The sequence below is a fragment of the Pelmatolapia mariae genome, linkage group LG16_19 (genome assembly GCF_036321145.2).
Source record: "Pelmatolapia mariae isolate MD_Pm_ZW linkage group LG16_19, Pm_UMD_F_2, whole genome shotgun sequence".
Classification (NCBI taxonomy): domain Eukaryota; kingdom Metazoa; phylum Chordata; class Actinopteri; order Cichliformes; family Cichlidae; genus Pelmatolapia; species Pelmatolapia mariae.
Window position 1 is genome coordinate 12,617,688 of NC_086241.1, and position 22,792 is coordinate 12,640,479.

General features: G+C 39.5%; 3 protein-coding genes across 16 annotated transcripts in view; 2 read left to right on the plus strand and 1 right to left on the minus strand.

Annotated features, from left to right (window-relative positions):
• The window catches only part of LOC134645758 (microtubule-associated protein 2-like), a 91,515-nt gene extending 88,027 nt beyond the window's left edge, over positions 1-3,488 (plus strand). For 13 of the 14 annotated variants that reach the window (XM_063499330.1, XM_063499335.1, XM_063499337.1 and 10 more), the window contains 2 exons: positions 326-438; positions 1,716-3,488. In XM_063499330.1, the coding sequence (XP_063355400.1) occupies positions 326-438; positions 1,716-1,937 (335 nt within the window). In that variant the 3' untranslated portion in view covers positions 1,938-3,488. The remainder of the gene's footprint in view (positions 1-325; positions 439-1,715) is intronic. The other variant, XM_063499334.1, reaches the window with a different exon arrangement.
• A 678-nt stretch (positions 3,489-4,166) lies between these two features.
• On the minus strand, positions 4,167-8,948 carry myl1 (myosin, light chain 1, alkali; skeletal, fast). The gene is made up of 6 exons (XM_063497888.1): positions 8,820-8,948; positions 8,126-8,153; positions 6,317-6,460; positions 5,076-5,249; positions 4,899-4,976; positions 4,167-4,195 (listed from the first exon to the last, which is right to left on the minus strand). Exons 1-6 carry the CDS (start codon positions 8,946-8,948, stop codon positions 4,167-4,169), a joined length of 582 nt encoding a protein of 193 aa, XP_063353958.1.
• A 9,974-nt stretch (positions 8,949-18,922) lies between these two features.
• cps1 (carbamoyl-phosphate synthase 1, mitochondrial) overlaps positions 18,923-22,792 on the plus strand; it is a 58,236-nt gene continuing 54,366 nt past the window's right edge. Inside the window, exons 1-6 of the mRNA XM_063498209.1 lie at positions 18,923-19,045; positions 20,165-20,274; positions 20,552-20,696; positions 22,282-22,371; positions 22,463-22,519; positions 22,613-22,705. Of these exons, the coding sequence (XP_063354279.1) occupies positions 18,923-19,045; positions 20,165-20,274; positions 20,552-20,696; positions 22,282-22,371; positions 22,463-22,519; positions 22,613-22,705 (618 nt within the window). The remainder of the gene's footprint in view (positions 19,046-20,164; positions 20,275-20,551; positions 20,697-22,281; positions 22,372-22,462; positions 22,520-22,612; positions 22,706-22,792) is intronic.

A 22,792-nucleotide genomic window follows, 5' to 3' on the forward strand; every position in this document is an offset into this window, starting at 1 on the left:
ACTGTCCTGCAGCGCCACCTGCTGTTCATTCTGCCATGTTTTTTACAGTCTTTCGTCTATTCCTAACCTCTCATTGAGAAGCTACTGGGGTTTCATACTTTAACTCTGCACAATTTTTAACCACACTCTCTCATCTGACCTTTAATAACTTCTTAATAAGGTGGGTGAGTCTTGAGTAGATATTAGGTGGATATTTGGTGACTAAGTATTCACATTTTGTTTTTCTGTTGATGCTGTTTCAATTTCAAAATTGAAATAAATACTTAAAATTAATATAGCTCTCTTCTCACTTAATAGTTTTTACACTTCTTCTGCTTTTAAACAGGAGGTGGTAATGTGCGTATCGAGAGTGTGAAGTTGGACTTCAAAGACAAAGCCCAAGCAAAGGTGGGTTCCCTGGAAAATGCTCACCACATTCCTGGTGGAGGCCACATCACGGTGAGTGTCAGCTCCATGCTTCTAATCAGCCATTTAAGGGAAAACATCAAGTTATTGAGAGATTGTCCTACTCATCAATTTAAATATAAGCCCTCATAAGTAATAGCCTTTACTCTTCCTTTACTCAATATACACCCAAATCTCAGGCTGTGCAGTAGTCAGAGAAATTGCAAAAAAAAGCCCAAGGCCTACATCTCAGACTCAATGTTCATGACAGTACAATTAGAAAAAGATTGCACAGATACGTCTTGTCTGGAAGGTTGTCAGGAGAAAGCTTTTCTCTACAAAGAACATAGCAACCAAGCTCAGGTTGCATCTAAACCTGCAAGACTTCTAGAGCAGTGTGCTTCAATCAGACATCATTTAGATGTTTAACTGTAATGTACAATGTTCCATGTAGTCAAAACCAAAGCACAGCATATTAGCGCAAGCACCTTATATCAATTGTCAAGCATGGTGGTGTGATGATTTGGGTTTGTTTTTGCCACAGGACTTGGGCACCTTGCCACTCAGTCGGTCGACCGTGAACTCCTCAGTATAAGTACTCTATGTGAGGCCATCTGTCTGACAGTTAAAGCTTGGCTGAAACTGGGTAATGCAACTAGACAACGATCTTGTTGCATTACAAACCAGAAAAAAGGTTTTCCAGGACTCTGCAGTCATGTGAAAAACTAAGAACAAGCAAACCAGAAAATTGGTAATAGAATCTCTGAGAAAACCACAATGAACTGATGCAACGTAAAGAAGAGTAGGTCGAAATTCCTCCACAATGACGTGAGAGAATGATGAAGTCGTGTAGAAAATTATTACTTAAGATTATTACTGCTAAAGGTGGTTCTAGAAGATATTAAACCATGGGTTGTACTTGGTTTTTCACATGACTGCAGAGTCCTGGAAAACTTTTCTGTAGTAGCAATAACTTGAAATAATCATCTTCTGTATGACCATCAGTCTCTCACGTCATTGTGTGTGTGCATCTTAACTATTTGTTTCCATAGTTCTGTAGTCAATTAAGTTTAAATCTTACAAAACAGTGTTTCCACCAGGCCAATCTTCCAAAAACTTGCTGTATTCCTTTAGCAGTAAAGGTATAGTATATACATCAGTCCATACATGACTGCTCTTAATAAGTGACCAGTAATCCTCTGGAAGCATGGGAGTTTTTCCACTTGTTCTAAAGCCGTTTCTAAAATAAATCAATATTTTCATGTGACGTCTGACAGTAATATTTGTTTTTCCCTATTCGCTTCTCACATCACACCATCTGCCTTTAACAGATTGAAAGCCACAGGTTGACATTTCGGGACAATGCCAAGGCCCGAGTAGATCATGGAGCCGAGATCATCATCCAGTCACCAGGTCTCTCTGGCTCAGTGTCTCCCCACCGCATCCGCGAAAGCCATCTATCATCCTCCGGGAGTCTCAACATGATGGATTCCCCACAGTTAGCAACCTTGGCGGAGGATGTCACTGCAGCTCTGGCCAAGCAGGGTTTGTGAACACTGGATCTCTGGATCGCTGCTCTGCACCCAAGACGTCCTCATCCTGATCCATTCAAACTTTTCTGCCCTCTCCTGCCACCCTAAGGCTGACTGATTACCGCTACTACTCAGCTAAACCGGTTCTAAGTAGAGACTCAAAGTAGGAGCTACTGTACTTTGGTCCTATTTATTCTGTTTTCTGTCTATTTTAAACCCAAACATGCTATTTCTGATTGATTTTGATCTCCCTCGTTTTGAATGATGTTGCAAAGAAAAGTTTGCTGTATCCTCTAAATAGTGGGACAAAAGATTGGCTTTACTGGTCTTGGATCAGTGTTGAAGAAGCAACAGCCTTTTTTCTACTTTGAATAAGAAATAACGCAATGACCACTACACCATACCGCACGTATTGCTCTTGTTCAGTAAACGTGCATGGACACCTTATCAAAACACGCATCCTTACTGCAAGTCATTCTTGTCATCCAATATATAATATATTTATCAAATATATATAGAAACATGTATAAAATAAAGGTTCTTTGCCATCTACATGTCCTGAAAACATTTTAAAAGGAAGTGACAAAAATGGCTAGAAAATCTGTAAAATTGCATTTATGCAAGCAACTAGGTCATGTTACCACGAGCATGTATGGATTCAAGTCTTAAAAGAGGCTATTTTGTAATTTAAAATAAGGATTTTAGTAAGTTATTTCCTCATTTATTGGATAAAAATTAAACAAGTTCATGTTTTGTAGTTAATAGTTGTTTACAGTGTAATGCTTGGTGACAGTGTCAGACAGCTGATTTGGTGTTGCTAAAGAGTGCATCTCAGTCATGTCAAAGTGCATCACACACTTGCACCTGCTCAGCGGTTCAATGCAGAAGCCTGTCCATATATCACAGCAGTATTAAACACTGGCACTCATTCGACAAACATCCTCAAAAGGAAAGTCTGTTCAGACGCAGCTCACAAGAATAAACAGTACTGACATTTCTCCAGTATTACAGGCTGACATTGCCCTCATCGGGACTGCCGGAACCACAGAGGAGATGCTACAATTTGCGACCTGATATTTAGCAGAAGATGCAGCTACTCTGAAATCTGTCTGTGCGTGTGCTTTTTGGTGCAGGTCCCCTGCTGTTTTACAGCGGACGCTACCGTATCTGGATGTTTTGTTGCAATATGTGGGAGAATAAATTGGACAAAAATATTTTGAAAAATCCTAAAAGTTAAAAAGACTCTAAATGGAGAAAAATAAAAGAAATCTCAGTCAACTCCTGTTATGTCTGTTAGGAAAAAAAAGTGTTTGGGTGATCTAGTTTCTTTTTCAGACACCATTTGTGGTATGCCCTGCCTCCTGCCTACTACTTACTGCCCTCACCTGCAACTGTTTGTTTGCTTCTGTGTTTTTTCTGCATTCCCCATCTCTGTGTGCCCCTTCCCCACCTCCTACTCCAACCTACAGCAACTGTAAATGTATTTAAAAGGTCAAGTAGATGTACGCAGTTTTTCTCTTGTTGATATGACACCAGTTACAATAATTAATGACAATAAAACGACCAAAAAATGGGAAAAAAAAGTGACGTACTTGTTTTGTTTTTCCGCTAACCAGGAAAAAGAACCGCGTATATAAATTCAAAAATGTCAAACCACTTCCTTTTGAAAACATCTGGCTTAAAATAAATGTCCAAATATCAGCGTACAACACACGGAGTCAAAAAGAGGGAAATTAAATGGGAGTGTGACAAGTTTATTGTGAAATGGCAGAGGATACAATAAGTTAAGACTTAGGGAGGGTTAGATTGGAAGAGGATTGAATTCATTTTGATGGCCAGTCCTGGGCCAAATGAGTCACTTTACTGGCAGATAGAGAGCCAGACAGGCAGTAAGTGGGGAGGGATGGTCATCGTTATTCCGCCTTCCCATCCATCACTGTTCCTCTGTGACGAATATAAACCCCAATGACACTGCGAGATTTTGGTGAAGATAACGAAAGAAGCACCTCATGAGTAATCAGGATAGCTTTCCAGGTGACAGGAGGAGGAAGAGAGGAAAATAAAAAGCACCAGTTTGGACAAAAGAGGAAAAAGAAAGTGTTGAAAAAATAAAACAAGGATTCAGGAAATGATATCTCATAGTCCTTTGTTCCCCCTGCTTCCACAGATGGTACAGGAAGCAGCGAGCCAATGCAGCGACACCATGGGGTCTGCACATGTACGATGCTCACCACCACGGTGGCAGGGTCCTTACACAGACATGATGTGCTTGACGAAGGCTGCAGGTGAAGGCCGAGGCAGCAGACAGGAAAAAAAAACCAAAAAAGAAGAGAAGGAAAACTGAGTGAACTGGAAGAAAAATACATTCTCAAACTTCCATGAAATAAACATATGTTTAATTTACTAAATGTGAATACTGACACTGCACCCTCATCATTCATTACATTTTCTTTGCTGATAAAAAGCACTTTGTTCTTTGCTGTTTACATTTTATGAGCAAATCACAAAGTAAGAAACTATCTCTGCTGTGGTTGTTTCTAAAATATTGTTTTCTGTGATTCACAGCATTTGAAGTATGAGAATTTGTACTGTCTATAATAGCTTAATCTATTAAGCTACAATTTTTCATCTAGAGGACAGATGACACTAGAAAAGGTTTGACAGTCACTTCTTTAAGACTATAAGAGAGACTCACAAGAGGCTAAGATACTGTGTGTTAACTCCAAAAAGTCTGGATTCAACACTTCTATTAATATCAAAGAAAAGCAACGACATCATCAGGGATGTGAAGCTCCAAGATAGAAGGAGTCAAATAGTTCTCACAGATTAGATTAAGCAAAACTTGTGAAGTAATTCTTGCATAAGCTACAAATAATCTATAATAATAGAATTAATAATTATTATGAACAATGTGAATACTATCAGCAGCAGTAATAATATCATCGTGTTTTTATGTAGCTGTTGTTGGACTGTGTGGCTCACCCTCATAGTTGACACAGCCGTTCTCATCCTCTTGTCCTGCCATGAGAGCGTCAATCTCAGCCTCTGTCATCTTCTCTCCTGCAGGGGGAGGCAGAGGACATTGATATTAACAACACACAAAGTGACTCGGGCACACACCTGAACAGATCCAAGGAAACGCATCCTAGGCTGACTCACCGAGTGTTGACAGGACAATACGCAGCTCAGCACCCATCACTGTGCCGTTGCCCTCCTTGTCGAAGACGCGCAGACCCTCAACATAGTCTTCAAATCCTGCCTTGTTTGGGCTGTTGATGATGGCCTGGAGCATGGGCAGGAAGCCCTCAAACTCTACTCTCTTGCTGGCCATGTCTGCATGAAAGGAGGTAGAGTAAGTTGGATCTAGAGGTGACACTAAAGGAAGGCTCAGAGTTCTAGAGCTTCAGCAGGTTCATGATTGAGCACAGTGCGGTTCTATTTTAAGGCACATTTATTACTTTGTTTATTTATGTATTAGGTCATTTGTCATTTTGATCTTGATTGCAGTCTTGAGTTTGCACAAATCTGCACCTACACCATCATCTGTCTTCTTTCAGTTGCTCCCTTATTCAAAGGGGCTGCCATAGCAGATTCATATATTGGATTTAGCATAAGTTTTTATACCACATGCCCTTCCAGGGATTTGTGTCTCCTCCTGGTCTCGAACCAGGGATCTTTCTCATCTTAGGCAAATATGTTAACCACTATAACAATATAGTTCTTCTGTTAGTTTAGAAGACAAAGTGTGTGTGTGATTAAAAACAAACAAAAAAGTATTAGATCAGCCACAGGCTATGTTTTGTACTGAAAAATACAAGACGCGGACAAGTGTGAGGATGTATTGCATAGCTCTTTGCTACACTTCACAGTTTGGGAAAGTTTATGAATGAATATGACAATGTTGACCACTAGCTGGCAGCATAAACAATTTATTATGCCATTTCCTCAAAGGCACAGACCTTACCACAATATAATAAACTTTTGATGAGCAGACTATCATTTCTCAATTCTTTGAACATGACTGCTTCCAGTCAAAAAAGCAGCTACTGATAATTTCTCTGTCATACTTGCTATCGTTTGTGTTTGACAGCAGCACTGTACACCTCTTTTGCATAATTTACCAAAAACCCAGAGCTATCCATTAATGTTTACCACACATATTATTAAAATCAGTTTAGACAAATTAGCCTTTTGAACTATGCCTCAGTTAATAATGTTCCTTGTTTAAGCCCAGTGACGACAGCAAGTCATACTGACATCAATGCAAAAAGCAAATTGCTAACTTATCTTTATTGGGATTAGAATGAATCTAGTCATGTATTTCATGCTCCCTAACATCTTCTGTAGCAAATCTTTAAGTGATCAAGTGAGGGAGCAGTTACTAAATGTCATTACTGTACCATCAGCAGAAGGGTTTCCCAGCAGTTTGTTCACCTCCTTGTTGGTGGGGTTCTGTCCCAGAGCGCGCATGATGTCAGCAATCTGGTTGTAAGCCACCTTGTTGTCACCCACCCTGTCGAACAGACCGAAGGCCTCCCTGTAGTCTGTTTAACAGAAGCAAGAGAGGATTTTGCCAGCTTAATGATCCATAATTTCCATTTTTATTTTATCTCAAAGTTGGTCAAGTTTATAATCATTATAGTTTGTTAAGTCTTTATCGTGGACGGTAAGACATTTCTGTTATATTCCTTCTAACTGTAGAATTTCTTTTATTAAACAGAAACTACAGCAATGCAAAAACCTATTTAAAGAAGAAGAAGAAGAACTGCATTTGGGGCACATTTACATTTAATTGCATAAAAATATCACTAACCTGAGGTATTGCAATATTTTTGCATTTATGTTTGTATAAAAAGAAGCTGTTGTTGATGTTTATTTTATAGACTAGCACAGTTGCTCATCAATATATGTGATATGCATTGTCATCTGATTGTATGTATATGCAAACATAACATATCTTACTTCAAAAATTGAAGTTATAGTTTGTGTAAATGCTTTTTTTTTATCGAGTCACTAGTTTATATTTCAGCCTTAGCTGTTGCGTGCCTGTCAGCAGGTGGAGACAACTATGCTAGTAACTGACAAGGAAAATATCTAACAAGTGCAAGACATCCCAAAAGGTTGTGGTATTATTGGCTGAATAGAGTCTCTCCTGCCGATCTCGTCACCCCTCATACTATTTCCATCTCAGCTGTCTCCTTCTCTCTCACTCAGCGGTGCAATGGGCTCTTTTAAAAGACCACCTTGGAATTGATAAACATAGCTGAGAATATGAGCCCCTCCTTTTAAAGGCAAGGCCCTCTGTGGGCGAGCTGAGTAAAAGTAGGGAATGCTGACTGCAGTGTAACAAGCAGCCTGCCAGACTTCAGGTTTGGTCATGTGGTTCCAACCAACAGCACACAGGTGCTTCTATCTGTCAAACACTACACTATCATTTTACTGTGCTTCCTTCTGTAATATTCAAATCTTCTGATCTCGGTTTTTTTTGTTGTTTTTTTGGCTGTTGGCTCTTGGAACACAATGAGATATCGCTGATCTAGTGACACAGAGTTCTAAAAAGCATGTAAACAAGCTAAAGTTAATATCTGGTCACAGGGATTTGCTGGCTTGATTTGTGACATGCGACCCTTTCGTTATTAAATGATGCTCTTTACAGCCAAACTGTGATGTGATCAAAATGCTTTTTAAAATGTAATCTGAGTGTTTTTAACCTGACACCAGTTGTCCTATTTATTTTTACTAACGAGTTCAGTTAGTTGATGCATTTGTTGCCAGTGATTTTCATACAAGAAGCCACATGTTTAACCACATATGTGGTTTCTTATTCAAGCATGCAAATCAATCAAGCTTCTAAAACCGTAAAAGTCTTCTTCAGACTGACTGTACGCATGAAGTGTTTCTGAGCTTCATTAGCCACAAATGGGCTTCAAAATGGATTTGATGGCTTTGTGGAATTTCAAAATACAAAAATGAATGAGGCGTCCATCTGTCATGGATACGCTGAGACCTGTTATGATGCCTATTGTAGTTTTTTTTTTTTTTACATTGCTGTACTCTGTTATTTCTCTTTTGCTCCCTGTATGTTGTTAAATTTGCAAAACACATTTTATGATAAAGGTAGATTTTCAGATTTCTCTGACGGAGGGCCAGCTGAGGTTTGTGGACTGTATGTAACAGTATAGAACTAAGGTGAATTGAGTTTTACATACCTTCAATCTGGTCTGCGCTGAATTCCACCTACAAGCCAATATAAAAGCAACATTTTAGTAAAAAACATGGAAAGGCAAAAGTTATTACTTGCCATGTAATTAACATCACATTTGTATTCAAACAAAGTGATCAGGCACTTCCCATTTATTGTGCCCTAAACAATCACATCTCAACTAAACCTGTCTCTTTGCCAAATTTAGCTTCATATTATGCCACATATGTAGGTCCATCTTTAGCTACGTTAACATGTCCACATTTGGTGTCACTCTGCATTGCCATCACATATTAGTCACTACTCTGATAGTCCAATCCAGCGAGAACAGGGTGTGGTCTAAGAGATCTAAGACATGGTGCGCTATCCATGGTCCCACTCATTCTCCCCAATACTCTGCACACCTTTGATTGTGGTCCTACCAACCTGCAGTTGCTCTCACTGACTCTCAAGTGCGTATAAGCTTATAGATATTCAAATCATTCATATAAATGTAATAAATGGTGATTGTCCCTCCCCCGCCACTCCACCAAGCTCTTTCTCCATTTAGCAAAACCACTGCATCCGTCTACTTCTGTCATGCAACTTTATGAGTAGAGAGAGAGAGAGATAAATCCCAGTTCTTCCTTCCTCGGTATCCAGCACCCCATCTCCATCCCTCCCCAGTGTAGATCTGGTTAAGCCTTCACAGGTCATTGTACCTTGATGGCGGAAAGGTCGACAGCGGGAGCTGCGGGAGCAGGAGCTGGCTCGGGCGCTGGTGCTGGTGCAGGTGCGGGCGCAGGTTCGGCTTTCTTTGCGGGAGCCTTAGCGTCCTTCTTGGGTGCCATTTTTGCTGATAGTAGAACTACTTTGGCCCTGAAGCACAGACAATTCCCGGATCGGGTGACACACAAAGACTGTAGCACAGACTGAGCACAGAGCAAGAAATCACCGTTGGGGCGTATATATATGTGACTATTTTTCCTCTTGACCACCCGTCAACCCTATCCCCGTGTAAGGATTGGATAGCGGATGGGAGGGGTGTGTGTATGTGAAGGGGTTCTCTCTAAACTTGGAATATAGGGCTACGAGCCAGAAGGTGTTTAGCCATATACCTATAATCACAAACGAAAACATTGAAACGGCGTGAAAGGTTACCCGGGGCCACGCGATCTTTCCGCTGGATCATTTCTTAAAGGATCCACTTTTACGCACTTCCTTGCGCTTCATTGCGTACAACCTATCTATCTAGGTAATATATTCTGAAATGTTTTTCAGGCCATGCCAATAGATTATATGGATACATTAACACAAATCAGCGACTATCAGACCATTAAAACCTGACCTAAGAAATGGAAACGTGTATGAGTAGAGGAGAGATAAAGCATTTTGATGGAAAGTAAAGAGCAGATCCCGTGGAGCTGCCATATTTGACATATTCCGGAAAATGAAATCAGCTGCTGTCAAGCAGAAGTTAATGTGAGTGAGTGTGAGAGCAGAAATATGTCAAGGACTTTTTTTCTCTGAAAAGAAAAAGACGTCCATGGTCGTATCCTCTAGGAACTGCAGTATCAGTGTTTCATTAAACACATCTCCGTTACCACAATATTAGTAATGTTAGCTGAGCTGATCTTTGACTACATCTCTGATGGACTCTTCGGGGGGCTTCATTTTTAAAATCAGCTGTGTATCCAAGCATTGCACAGAAATTTATTTGAAATATAGCACAGATATCCGTGTTTCCAGTGAGTTTAAGGGGACGATATTTCTAACATTCCTTTAAAATATTACACAACATATCTAGAATATGTGCAATTGATATCACGATGGTGCAATCATAAGAACATGGCATATTTGCTTTAATATTTAGCTTGACATGACCCTATTATATGTGGTGCCAGTGGAGTATTGATACAAATACATTTGGAATATGTGTGTATCTAAGAGTGTAGAAAACTCAAAAAGGAATAAATGCAGATGAAGTTTTATGGTAAGAAATATGTCTGCTGTTGGCTGTAGTCAGAAAAAAAACCTAACTGATCAGACTACTTCAAATTAATATGTCAGTGTCAATATGTCATTTTTTAGATGAACAGGTGGTGGAAGAAGTGTCTTTCAGAACTAATAAAGAGCATTGTTTACTTCTAGTCACTGATAATGTGCGTTGGGTAGATCAGCAGCTGTGGTCAGTTTGATTCTCTACTGAGGGAGGTGAATGGGGAGGAGGGGTGACCACAACCACAGGAAGGATGTGACGTAAAGGCAAAGGGAGATGGCGACCTAGTGGAGCTTTCAGCTGCTGATGCCAGTAACCCAGACAAGGCCAAGAGTGCAAATTCTACCTCCTTAATTCTTGTCTATATCTGTCTCCCAGTGCCAGCGGTGCAGCCCTGCCCCCAACACCATGACAGGGCCAAGTGACGAAGGAACAGCATAAATTCCTTCACCCCACAGCCCCCAACCCCTACACACTCCCCACCCACTTGCTTTCACTGACCCCATCTCCATGAGGGTAAGCCAGAGAAAGCCTCAGTCCCTCAGCTGTCATCTAGGCTCACCCCCAGCACTCCACTTCATCTTCTTGGAGTCTGACTTCCCTTTACTCCCTCCCCCTATAGAAACTCTGCCCGAGTCCTTGCACCTGTGCTGCAGTCCAAACTGAGCTCCACTATAGAACCTTAATGGATTCAGCAGCACGATAGAGCTGAGCTTTATTAGGAGGTGATGGCAGGTCAGCTTATGAAAAGAGAGAAAAAAACGGACAGAGCAAGTTCATGAGGTGATAATCTTTAAAAATTTACCAAGTAATGTCATTTCTAACATTTATAAAACATTTTAGTGAGTAAAATACTGGGCAGTTTTTTTCCTTTTGTTAATTCAAACCTACATAATGTTTCAATTTCACTCCCGTAACAAATTAAAATCCAGACAAATAAGTTCTGTGTCATTTGCTCCAGCAGCGTGAAGAAAAAGGGTGTCTAAATATCTTTGGGTTTACTGTTACTGAGGATCGCATTAGTGAATATATACAGTGCTGTCTTCTCATGACTAAATGCTTAAACCTTTACTTAGCTATCTTCAGTGCTCAGTTCCTTTGAGAAAGCCATAGAAGACATATGAGGTCAGACCTTTCGAGAGAAGAATGAGCTTCAGCCTTACAGTGCATGGCACGGCAGTGACATCTGAAGAACAAATATAACAGCCTCCCTTGGTGATTCACAATGACGTTCACGGTGACAGAACAAGAGGATAAGGGAGCAAAAAAAAAACAAAACAGTATTCAATGTTACAATAAATTGTGTTTTCTTATTTTTGTGGATATGGAGTGGAGCTGTTACATTTATGCATGAGGAAGACTATCTAAGAGAGATCTTATGTGGAGCTTCTTTGTAGCATACAGTACTGTGTAAAAGTCTTGAATAACCCTCATTTCTTTATATTTTGCTCAAAAGAAGCCAGACGTTCCTATAGTTTCCAGTGGTCTTGCGCAATATTTCTACAGGCTTCTGAAGGACTTTCACTTTTTCTTTGACAATGGCTGCTTTTTTGGTCATTTTCAGTCCAGTCCAAGCTCAGGCAAAGGCAGCTATTGGCCATAACTGGTTGCGGGTGAGGGAAGGGAGACAGGACAAAAGATGGATTGTGGAAGAGATCTAGAGATAACCTTATGATTAAATGCAGAGTGGTTTTTATTGATAGAAAATCAAATAATCTTATGTATGTAAAGTGGAGGTCAGGAGAGAGGTACAACAGTGAGTTTCTACAGCCATCTGTAAAACACAGTGAAGTCTCTGTGATGGTTTGTAGCTAACATGGGGTGAAGAGGATTTTATCAGAATTGATGGAATTTCAAAGACAGAAAAGCTCAGATTTGGGTCTACCATGAAATACTACCTGGAAAGCAATTGATTGGCAGTTATTACAATGTTCCCAAATACACAGCCAAGTAAAAGGATACCTGGATACCTAAGCAGCGTAGGATAATCTTGACAAAGAATGGAACAAAAGGCAGGCAACATTCAGAGAAAAGCTTTGAATGTCCTTCAAGAAGCTTGGGGAACTTTTCCTAAAACCTGCTTAAAGAAATCTCAAAGCGAGTTCAGGCTCCGTTGAAAATAAAGGTGGTCATAGCAAATATTGATTTTCAAGCTCATTAGAATTGTATAGACTGTTTTTGCCTCCTATGCCATATTTCCACCTGTGGTTGCACATATTTTATTAAATGCTTGCACCTATTTCCCATTTTCTTAGCAAAATATAAAGGAATAAGAGCAGCTCAAGACCTTTGTACCATATTGATAAACAAGTGTAAAAGACTCTTTTTTTGGTGATATAGAGTTCACCCATACTCATGCCCATTTCTCCAGTCTCAGGTTGGACCTTCCTTGGAGGACCAGCCTAAATGCCCTGTAGCCATGTCGCTAGCGTTATGTAGGTCTACATAATGTACCTGTAATTTAAAAAGTACTTTTTCTTTCTTTTATTTTTAAACTTTATTTTAAAATACTCTGAATATATTCTCTGATCATATAATAAGCTATGCAAAGTGACCAGCTAGCCAATCTTCTTCCAAGCTCAGACAATACTGAGCTATAATTATCCTAGTTAGGGTCAAGACCATGAGCTGTCAGAGCTATTCATATTTCTTATCTGCCTCGTATTCCTTCTTTGGTAGTCAGGTCTTCCAGTTGGTCAACAAGCACTATAAAAGTTTAGCTCTTACAACCACAATTTTGCTAGTAGTTGTTTTCCCCTTTAAAGAAATAACAGAAATAGTGCATACAAAAAGTCTAGATCACCAGTTAGAATCAGCCATGGTGCATTCCCTACACAAATATTTGTATTTATTCGACTTTCTTCTTACTAGAGCTTTTCTTTTGAGTCTGAAATGGATAGGATTAGATAAATCATCACTGAACAGTCTAGAGGATCTGAGATGTTAAAGCAAAACAGTAATAGGAAGCAATAACCAAAAGTGGGGTAAAACAAACAGTCTTTATTGAAGTGAAAGCCTATTATCCTCCTACTTAGTAATATCCAAATTATGTCCCCTGAATTACGTAAGAATCCTAGAGAGTGTTTCACTTAGCCTTACAGTTCTGTTTTGAATGTTCTACGCTACAAGATGCCACACAGAACCATTAAAATATGCTTTTCATCACAGAAAGACAAAGAAATTGTTTGCAGTAGTGTTAGACAAAGCAGTTGATAGATGTGAGAGGGGGGCTTTTGATGGGCATTCTTTTGCAGCTACCTTGCTTTAACCTGTCTTCTCTGGGTCACTTCTGCACTGTAGCTATGCCCTTGGTGGGGACAAGAGAGGCATTTCGTATTATCACTCCAAGGTTTGCTTCAGGACAGGTGCTATAACAGTCTCACCTCAGGAATGGAGTTGTGACATAGAGTGCCAATGAATGCTACTTTGCATTCAAAGTAATTTGTCAAATTTTGCAGTTCAAAGTATTTCTAACTTGTATCCGGACTGGAAATTCTGGATTTTATATTACTGCAACTAAAACAGCCGTGAAATTACGAGTTGTGCAATTAAGATTCCACGAAGAAGAAAAGACAAAGGTACTGATTTCAAGACATAGCACCTGTCCTAGCCTTGGAGTACTCCTGCGTTAAGCATGATTAATGAAATGCTGAGAACATGAGCTTGAGAAAAACATCATGCGATGAGTGCAGTGTGGTGTAAGATTCCAAAGATGGCAGAAGCTCCTTGGTTACTGGCATTTGGCTCGGTGGGGAGCTGAAGTGCTGAAAGGGTTACTGAAAAGAAGGAAATGACGGACCGTAGCGAAGGACTTCCTTTGCTTCAAAATATTTAGCAGAGGTCACTCAGTCAGTCTTCTGAGATGAGCAGAGTAAATTTTGGATTCTACCGCCCCCTCTTTTTAAACCCTGAGTGCTTCCTTCTCTGCCCTCCGTCCATGCCAAAAGGAATGAGGCTGTAACTGAGCCTGGGGGGACAGATGGTGCCTATTTATAGTCCCCACAGAGAGGTGTGAAGTTTCTTGGGATTTCAAAGAGCGGGGGCCATGGCTCCTTAAGGGGTCTGATGCAGCCTCTGTGGCCCATGCGTTCTCTTCCCCTCCCTCGCTCTCTAGAAAGCCCCACACTGGCCACACAGGGCTTAAGATGGGTTCAGGCTAAACAAAGGTACCTATTGCCTTTTTTACTGAGGCCACTGCATCACTACAAATCTAATACGAGCCAAAAGGAAAAGTCTGCTCCTTCTTTTCTCTCCAGACGATAACTTTCTTTAATAATCCAGAGGTTGAATTTGCTGTCACAGCAAGACTGCTAAACTGTCACAATGCCACTCAAAGCATGTATGGTAACACTGTGAGTGGATTTTGTACCAGCTTGACAGCTCATGCTGAGGCACTGATTGATGCTAGCAAAACTTTGTTCAAAAGCTTGTATTAACAGTATACAACACAACTCCATTATAGATACGGAGGCTCGACTCAATGATTATAAATCAGCGACTGTTTATTTAGAATAATTCAAATGAAAGCATTAAAATATAGTTTTACTATTTTTTTCTTTTTAAATAATGGAACGTTTAGCTTCAAAGTACTGGTTCAGAAAGTCACACAAACAATTTTCCAGTCATTACAACTGTTGCAACAACTGATACACATGTCACTACTCCTGCTCTCCTGCCATTAGTGCTGTATGCATAAAATCCAGCTAAATTGTGCAATGACTTGAACAAAATCAGGTCGGCCATGAATGTGAAACAAATCACTGCTTTCCGTGCATTTGCTTTCTGTATGCTGTGAACTGTAACTGAGAGGTTTGGTCCTGCGGTGCTGTACATTTCTCATCTGCTGCTACTTTATGAACCTTTCAGACCTCCAAAATCATCCCACGCACGCACACACGCACACGCACGCACACACACACACACACACACACACAAATTCACACCTATTTTTTGAGTATCAGCATTTTGCCCCACATGCACAAAACTCTCAGTAGTTTTTACTCCTTTCTTTTTTCGACCTGTTTATATTTTTCAATAGCATTTTTCATTAGTCTTATTGTTGGAAGACACTATAAAACAAACTTGCTTTCATATGTAAAGTGAAAGTATTGTCAGTCAAACTGCTCAATTTAAGTAGTCCGAACTGACGGTGAACAAACCCCACCATACATCCTTGAAACGAAGCACCAGTTATCTCTCTTATGTCAGGGCCAAGACTTGGAAACCTGGCAAACAGCGGGGCGAGTTAGCCCGGCCGTCTATTTAAGTCCTCTCTTAAGCTTGGTCACCATCTGAAACTCACACTTGAAACTGCAGACAATGTGGGATCCCTCCGCCGAGGATAGACACTGGAGTTCATTAGGCCGTACGCCAGCCAATCAGTGGAGGAATTTAAAAGGCAGCTAATGACAGCCCTCCCAGTAATAAAGAGCCATACAGTACATTGCCCAGGCTTCTCATGTTCTCGCAGTCATCACATAGTTATTTTCTAGATGCAGTTTTTTCATTATTGATAGAAAAGAGCTAAGGCTGAATTTTGGCACTCTATCTGTAAATGGAAACACTCAGCAGAGAAGATGAGAGGACGAAATAAAAATTACTGTATGCTTTGAGTTGAATATAGTATATGAATACAGTCCTATAATTACAATTATACAGTCAGTTTTTTCGGTCTAAGATAGTGCAGTGATAATCTCTAAATGCTGAGTGCATGCTTATTTTTTACTGCATTATTTTTAAAACAGAAAAACAACGACCCAGCATCAAATCGGATATTTGGTGGCATTGTTTAAATGACTTGTGTATTTAAAAGTGACAGAGGAACAAAGTTATTGCCCAATTAAGTGTTGAGTGGCTTCATAGTCTCATAAAAATATTTACAGACTTAATATAAAGCTTTTTAATGCCAGTAATAATTCTCGGGCTTATGGATCTGCTATGACGGGTTTTTCTCAAGGACAACTTCAAATAAAATGATTTATTACTGTAACGGTTCAGCACCAGGACGAAAACTGATGTGTAATGAGGTCTGTAATGTATAGACTCCAGGCCAAATGACTATAGGAGTTAATGTTAGAGTTTCACAATCTGATCAGTTTAAAAGGTTAAGTGCACCGGTTGAGTTTTCAATGTGACATTGTCTCTCTTCACTACATACTAACAGATCTCCTGCAGACGCCTTACTTGTTCATGCCTCTTTTTTCAGAATATTTATTTCCACATAGTTTGCCTCTAAAGCCAGAGTGAACTTTATATGGTTGAACCATTATATTTAATTATCCTCTCAGCAGTGGGCTCTGCAGTATACTCCCATGCACTCAAGGAAGATTTGCACTTGCATAACTCATGTTTATTGTTGTTAAAAGGATAGATAAATAAATGTTCTATACACATGAAATGCTCTTCTGTGTTATTTTAATATGCAGAATAATACTGTACTGTAAATGTAAACTACTGCATAAGCTACAGCACAATCACAGAAATAAACAGTCTGAGAGAGACAGAAGCTTGAGTTCCCTTGAAGTGGCTGTTGTTGTGATTTGGTGCTATATAAATAAAACCGAACTGTATGAAATGAAAATGAACCAATATTAACCTGAATGGCTAAGCTTATGCTGAATATTTGCTCTCAAAAACATGAAACTAACCTTTTAAATCCCTGTTAAATGTTAAAGTTCACCACATTGGATTACAGCATCAACCGTTTAAAAAAACTGTAATGGTAAGTGAGGTTTAGACAGCAGTATAAACGGAGACTATGCATCACATCCTTTATTACATCAAAAAAGACCTGTCCTCTGACTTAAATTTAGTTGTCGTTTTACCTATAAAGCTGTCATAGCTTTTACAACATAGTAAGAGCGAAGGTGTTATTTTACTTATGCATATACAGAGAGCTGCACATCAAGTGTATCCACTCACTGAGCTGCTGTAACACTATTCAGTGACTCAAGATCCCTCCGCAGCTCTTGCACAACATCTGCCACTGGATGTCAGCAGTGTTCCACAGATCTACAGAAGGAGATCACTGGGTTCATTTTGATCGGGGAAATGATTGTGGTTTGCAGGGAGAGGAGGGTAGTTTCATCAAATAGAAAGGAACTACACAAATGCACAGAACTAAAAAAATATAAAAATAAAAACAAAGTAAGCTTCAGCACAGGAAATGTGGCATATATGTACAATGCAATGATATACTGCACCAGATCACTTTTTAATGCTAAAGACTGGCACATGGCAACAAAGTTAACTATAAAGCACAGGCTATAGTTCCAAGTCCATTTTCTGGAGTGTGGAGGTATTTCCTGATCTAAACAGGTTCTAGTACTCACACCCACTTTGTTCAGACTGCTGAACACAGCAGAGTGGCAGTCAGACAGCCTTCTCCACAGAGGACCAGTCTTGCAGTGATCAGCAAATACACAGTACACTCTAATCCTACCACCATGCAGCCACTCCATGGTCAGTTTGCCTTTTTTTTTTTGCAGGCAATTGGCCTCAAAGAAAATGTTGTATAGAGTTTGTTGCACAGAAAGCACTATACAAAAGTTTGCTATAAGTGGGCACATTTATTCCCAATGGGAAAGCATTTTTCTTTTAGCTCTGTCTGTGTTTAATGCTCTAAAATGCAGGGTGTGCATTTAATCACAAATGTCTTGTGTGTAGACATTTTTTAAAAAGTCAGTTTAGATTAGAGTTGTTTTTTTCCATTGTAACTTAAACTAAAAACAGAATCTAAGAAAAATTTGTCAAAGGCCTGTTTTTAGCTTGACGTTAGTCTCTATAATAATGTTGAAACACGGCCAAATGATTAGAACAAAAGCTACATCCAAGGTCAACTTATTAGAAAACCAACAGGTGACTGTGATTATATAGTTCACAGGTTAAGTCACGCTGATACACTGCAGAGCTACATTTCTGAGCACTTCCTGCTGATCATACACTATATTTTTATCCTTTGTGCCCCTCCTCCCTCGTATTGAGACAGTGGACCTTATTTTGTTTGGCTCTACTTTTCAAAAGGTCTCAGAAGAAACGCATGATTTAAAAAGATGGATGTATCCCCAGTGAAACCTTGAGCGATTACCCCAAGGGACAGCAGATGATAATACCATTTTAACAGTTATAATGACAGAAATGGTTTTTACAACAGTAAAATCTATTTTACGAGAGAATGAAAAGAATGAGTGTTCCTTTATGCTTTCAAAACAATTAAAGTCAATTCAAAATATATTTTTTGACATCTCACAATGCATCCAGCTAGGTAAGTAAGGTGTGGCCTTGATCCCAAATTGAATGTTACGAAGGTCACGTGTGTTTAGATTTCCTTGCATTCAGTAAGTACACCTCTGTGTTGTAGCTTGTATTTGCTGTGATAGTGACTGTTTTGAATTTCAATTTGATAAAAATGAAAGAATTAGAGGTATTAAAACGTATGCATAAACAATTAGGTCCATAAATATTTGAACATTTAAAATCACAATATCAGTATTGTGATGTCTGTCATCTTCAATTCAACAACAGGTTAAACAAGATTGTTGCATCAACTGTTTAGAAACGACAACCATTCTAGTGCTGGGATGTGACCACTTTACCCGTCATTTGGCTTTCCCGAGGCCCTAAACACCGTGCGCTTCAACAATTCCCCACCGGCGAATCCAGATCAACGTTTCAAGCGCTCACTTGCTTATACTGCAATCCTGCGGCGTGGACACGAGGGAAAGCTTAAATCTCGCTCACACTTTTTCTCCCTCAGTTATTTGTTATAACGGGTAGCCTCTCAACCACGTCTGCGCCGTCTTACTAAAAGTCTGCTTATAGGTTAATATGGCAAAAATCCTCCAAGCTGTCAGCGTTGTGAAATCTTTGAGACAAGGATGCGTGTTAGGCAGAAAAGTGGGGAACGCGGGCTGCCTGAGACTTCACACCGCAAAACTTCTTAGTGTCAAGGTAAGAAAACAGAAGTGTGACCGATAAGGACTGTTGTCTGCGATAAATCCAAGAACTGAACTGTTTTAAAGATCTCGCTGGAAGTAATTTACTTTATTCAGCCCTTGAACTTCAGAAAAAATGCTGAAGTTTACAAACAACAGCTGATCCACATGGTGGCTGGCAAATAGGAATCAGTGCCAGATGGGGGGTAGAAACTGCAAGTGTATTAAAATAAATGGCGTCAGGCATGCTTTGCATACGCCAAATACCCACACGATTATATTCGTTTCTATAAAACACACTGAGTTGTTTGTGGTAGATCTTGACTTTTGTCATTGTGCAACATTTTAGCAAATTGGCTGATTTTTCAAGGCAGATTGGAACGGTCATGGACAAGTGAAAGTTTAGTGTGACAATTCGTAAAAGAAGTTGTAAAATGAGGTACTGTAAGTGGGTGAGATGTTCACATGTCTGTCTCGCCTAAAGTGGCAAACAGCTGCACAACTATGCATAACGTGTAAATCAGAAGGAGTGTTGCGTCATGCTTCAGATGATCTCTGATTGCAACATTCACGGAAAAGGCGAGAATTTTATTTGATTCGAGTCAGGGTTGTGGTAGATAAAGTACTAGTTTTTAAAATAACATGCATTAATTTGCTAAATAACGTTAGTAAGTTAATGCATTAATGCAGAAATTATATTTTTTAAGATCTTAATGCAGTGAATAAATCGGTGGTATGCTAATATTTTTATATCTGTGACGAGTACGAGTAAAATTGGTCACTGTTTTCCTGATGGCTGCTGTCTGGAGGTCATGGTGCATCACACCAGCCTCTTTAATAATCTATGCAGCTCTCTCTCTCTCTCTTAGACACGTATACAGATGCGCTCTCTCACTCCTACACAACAGAAAAACAGTTTTGTCTGTCTCAGCATTCGCAGTACAATTCACACAGGCCTGCAGTTTCAGCATGATGTCCCAGAGCGTCACTGGTTGCCATTGCATCTAAACTCAAAATCTACAGCACATCTATTTCAAAGTCTTTCCTTTGGTTCTTCCAAAGTTGCTTAATAAAAAGAGAATATATTATTTTGGGGTGTGATTTTTTTTTTTTTAACTTTACTTTTAACTCCCAGGCCCAGACAGCCCACCTGGTCTTGGAGGATGGCACCAGGATGAAAGGGATTTCTTTTGGGCATGATGCCTCTGTAGCTGGAGAGCTGGTCTTCAATACTGGTCTTGTGGGGTAAGAAGGAGAAATGCTGACTGAAATTATAACACCGTTAGATTTTTATTTATTTATTTCTTTTGCATGGCACACTTCAACAATTACAGTGCATGTTTGAAGAAACCCAAGGGCATTGACATCTGACATAAAACTTGCTTTACTTTGATAACCTTTGCATCACAGTTGCATTTATTTAGGTTTAAACAAAAGTGTGAGTTTAAGTGCATTTTCTATAACCAATAAATCACCTCAATACAAATCTTTACAAAATGTTTCTATTGTTTTTCTACTTTAGGTATCCCGAGGCCCTGACCGACCCAAGTTATAGAGGTCAAATACTGACGCTGACATATCCAATTGTAGGGAACTATGGTGTTCCAAATACAGAGGAACTGGATGAGCTAGGCCTGAGAAAACATGTAGAGTCAGAACGCATTCAGGTAGGTAACTAAGGTGTGGCTTGTCTTACAAGCATGTCTTCATATTCCGTTACATTGAGTAATTATCTCTGACTGTACAAGCATTTATATCTCATCCTTTTGTTTTTAATAATTGGATAGAAATCCTGTGTAAACAATGCCTGCCTCAAGTTTAGAACCCATGGGCATCACCAGACTAATGCAGACAAATATCATGTTCTCCCCTGAAATGCGCTGTTAGGCCTTTACTGCAACCTCCTTCAGTTGCTTCTTGTTTATGGGTCTCTCTCTGCCTTCAGTTTTGTATTTAATAACTGAATAGCATGCTCTGTTGAGTTGAGATCAGGTGACTTTGCAGTTGGAGAATATCACTTTTTTATGTCTTGAGAAACTCTTGGGATGCTTCTGCAGTATGCTTGGCTCGTTATCCGTTTGCACTTAGAAGTACTGTCCGATCATTTTTGAAGTATTTCGCTAATGCGAGCAAATGCTATAGCCAATCCAACTAGTGGCCCAATCCATTATAGGCGCTCCAGCAATACATGCCCATAACATTCCCTCCACCATATTTGACAGCTGATGTGGCATATTGGATCATGAGCTGTTTCTTTTCTTCTTCAAACTTTTCGCTTCCCATCTCTCTGTTACAAGTTAAGTTTTAGCTGCCTAAATAGTTTTTTCCGACCTGCCCAAAGACCATGGGAAGGTTTTGGGTTTTTTTTTCTTTCTTTTTAGAAGTCTAATCTGGCCTTTCTGTTAAGTGTAACCAGTGGTTTGCAACTTGTTGCAAATGCTTTATTTGCATTCTTGAGGACATCTCTTGAATGCAGACTTTAACAGTGATATAGCTACCGCGTAAAGAGTTCTTGACTTGGATAGATGTGAAAGGTTTTACTTAATCAAGCGAAAAATAAATTCTGTGCTCATTCCATTTTTGAAGCTTTCTGGTGTTGCTGAGCTGGTGGTGCCTTCATTCTTTTTAAGAATGTACCAGATTGTTATTTTTGGTCACTCTTAAAGTTTTTGATACATCTCAACCTCATTAAGGCTTCCTTAAATTGGCTTGGCATCTCTTTGTTCTTCATATTGAGATTTACAGTGAATGGCTACTAAATTCACCTCTGGATCCTTTATGTGTTTGGCTTTGTGCACGGCTTCACTCGGCTATGAAAATGCTTGCCAGAAGGCAGTCAGTTTGCTTTTCAAGCCATAAATTGTCCAGATACTTATGGACCTAACTGCATATAATCCACCACAGTTTTCTCACTGATAACAATGTCAGCTGTTGAATGTTGAATCATATTAGAGCTGCTTTAATTTTCCGGCAAATAAAGAATTAACACTGCAGTTGGCACTGACCACTCATTTATCTAAACTATGTCTCCAAATCACACATGGCCATTTTCCTTTTTTTTTCTTTTTTTTTTAACTTCACTGAATTTTTGTTTAATTACAGCTCGGGTTAAGTGGTTGAAGCATCAGGTCAGGATGGTTATTCTTGTTGACTAACCTTTTTATTAAAACTGTGTGTAACTGCAGTTAATAGACTGGAGGGGTTTTAAATTGGACTTTTTCTAAGGCTAATACAATGCTTTGGTTTCTCTAGGTATCTGGTCTACTGGTTCAAGACTACAGCCACGAGTACAGCCACTGGAACTCTGTCAAGTCTCTGGGTCAATGGCTGCAAGAAGAGAAGGTTAGATTGCAAATTAGCAGCTCCTGATGTGAGAATGTGTGAATGATGAATATGACTTTTCTGTTAATGTAAATCTTACCCTCCTCAAAAGGTTCCTGCACTGTTTGGGATAGACACGAGGATGCTGACCAAAGTCATCAGAGATAAGGTACCACAATTAGAAAGACTGTATCTGTTTCATGTTTAATAAATGAATGGGTCGGTCAGTTTCTGATATATTTGGCTTGTGGTTTCTCTTAAGGGAACAGTTTTGGGGAAGATTGAATTTGATGGTCAGCCTGTTGACATAATTGACCCCAATCAGAAAAACTTAGTAGCAGAAGTTTCAACCAAGGTAACAACTGCCAGTTATTTTTTTTTATTTAACGATAATATCAGATTAAAAACTCCTTTTGTTTAGATATTTTGAAATGGTACTAAC

Bases quoted from the DNA above. Each gene is read 5' to 3' on its own strand.
- myl1 (XM_063497888.1), bottom strand. From the start codon at position 8,948: ATGGCACCCAAGAAGGACGCTAAGGCTCCCGCAAAGAAAGCCGAACCT. The intron at 6,461-8,125 runs GTATGTAAAACT...TCTGTTAAACAG, and splicing joins CAGCGCAGACCAGATTGAAG to ACTACAGGGAGGCCTTCGGT. The intron at 4,196-4,898 runs GTGAGCCACACA...CTTCACCTGCAG, and splicing joins CGGCTGTGTCAACTATGAGG to CCTTCGTCAAGCACATCATG.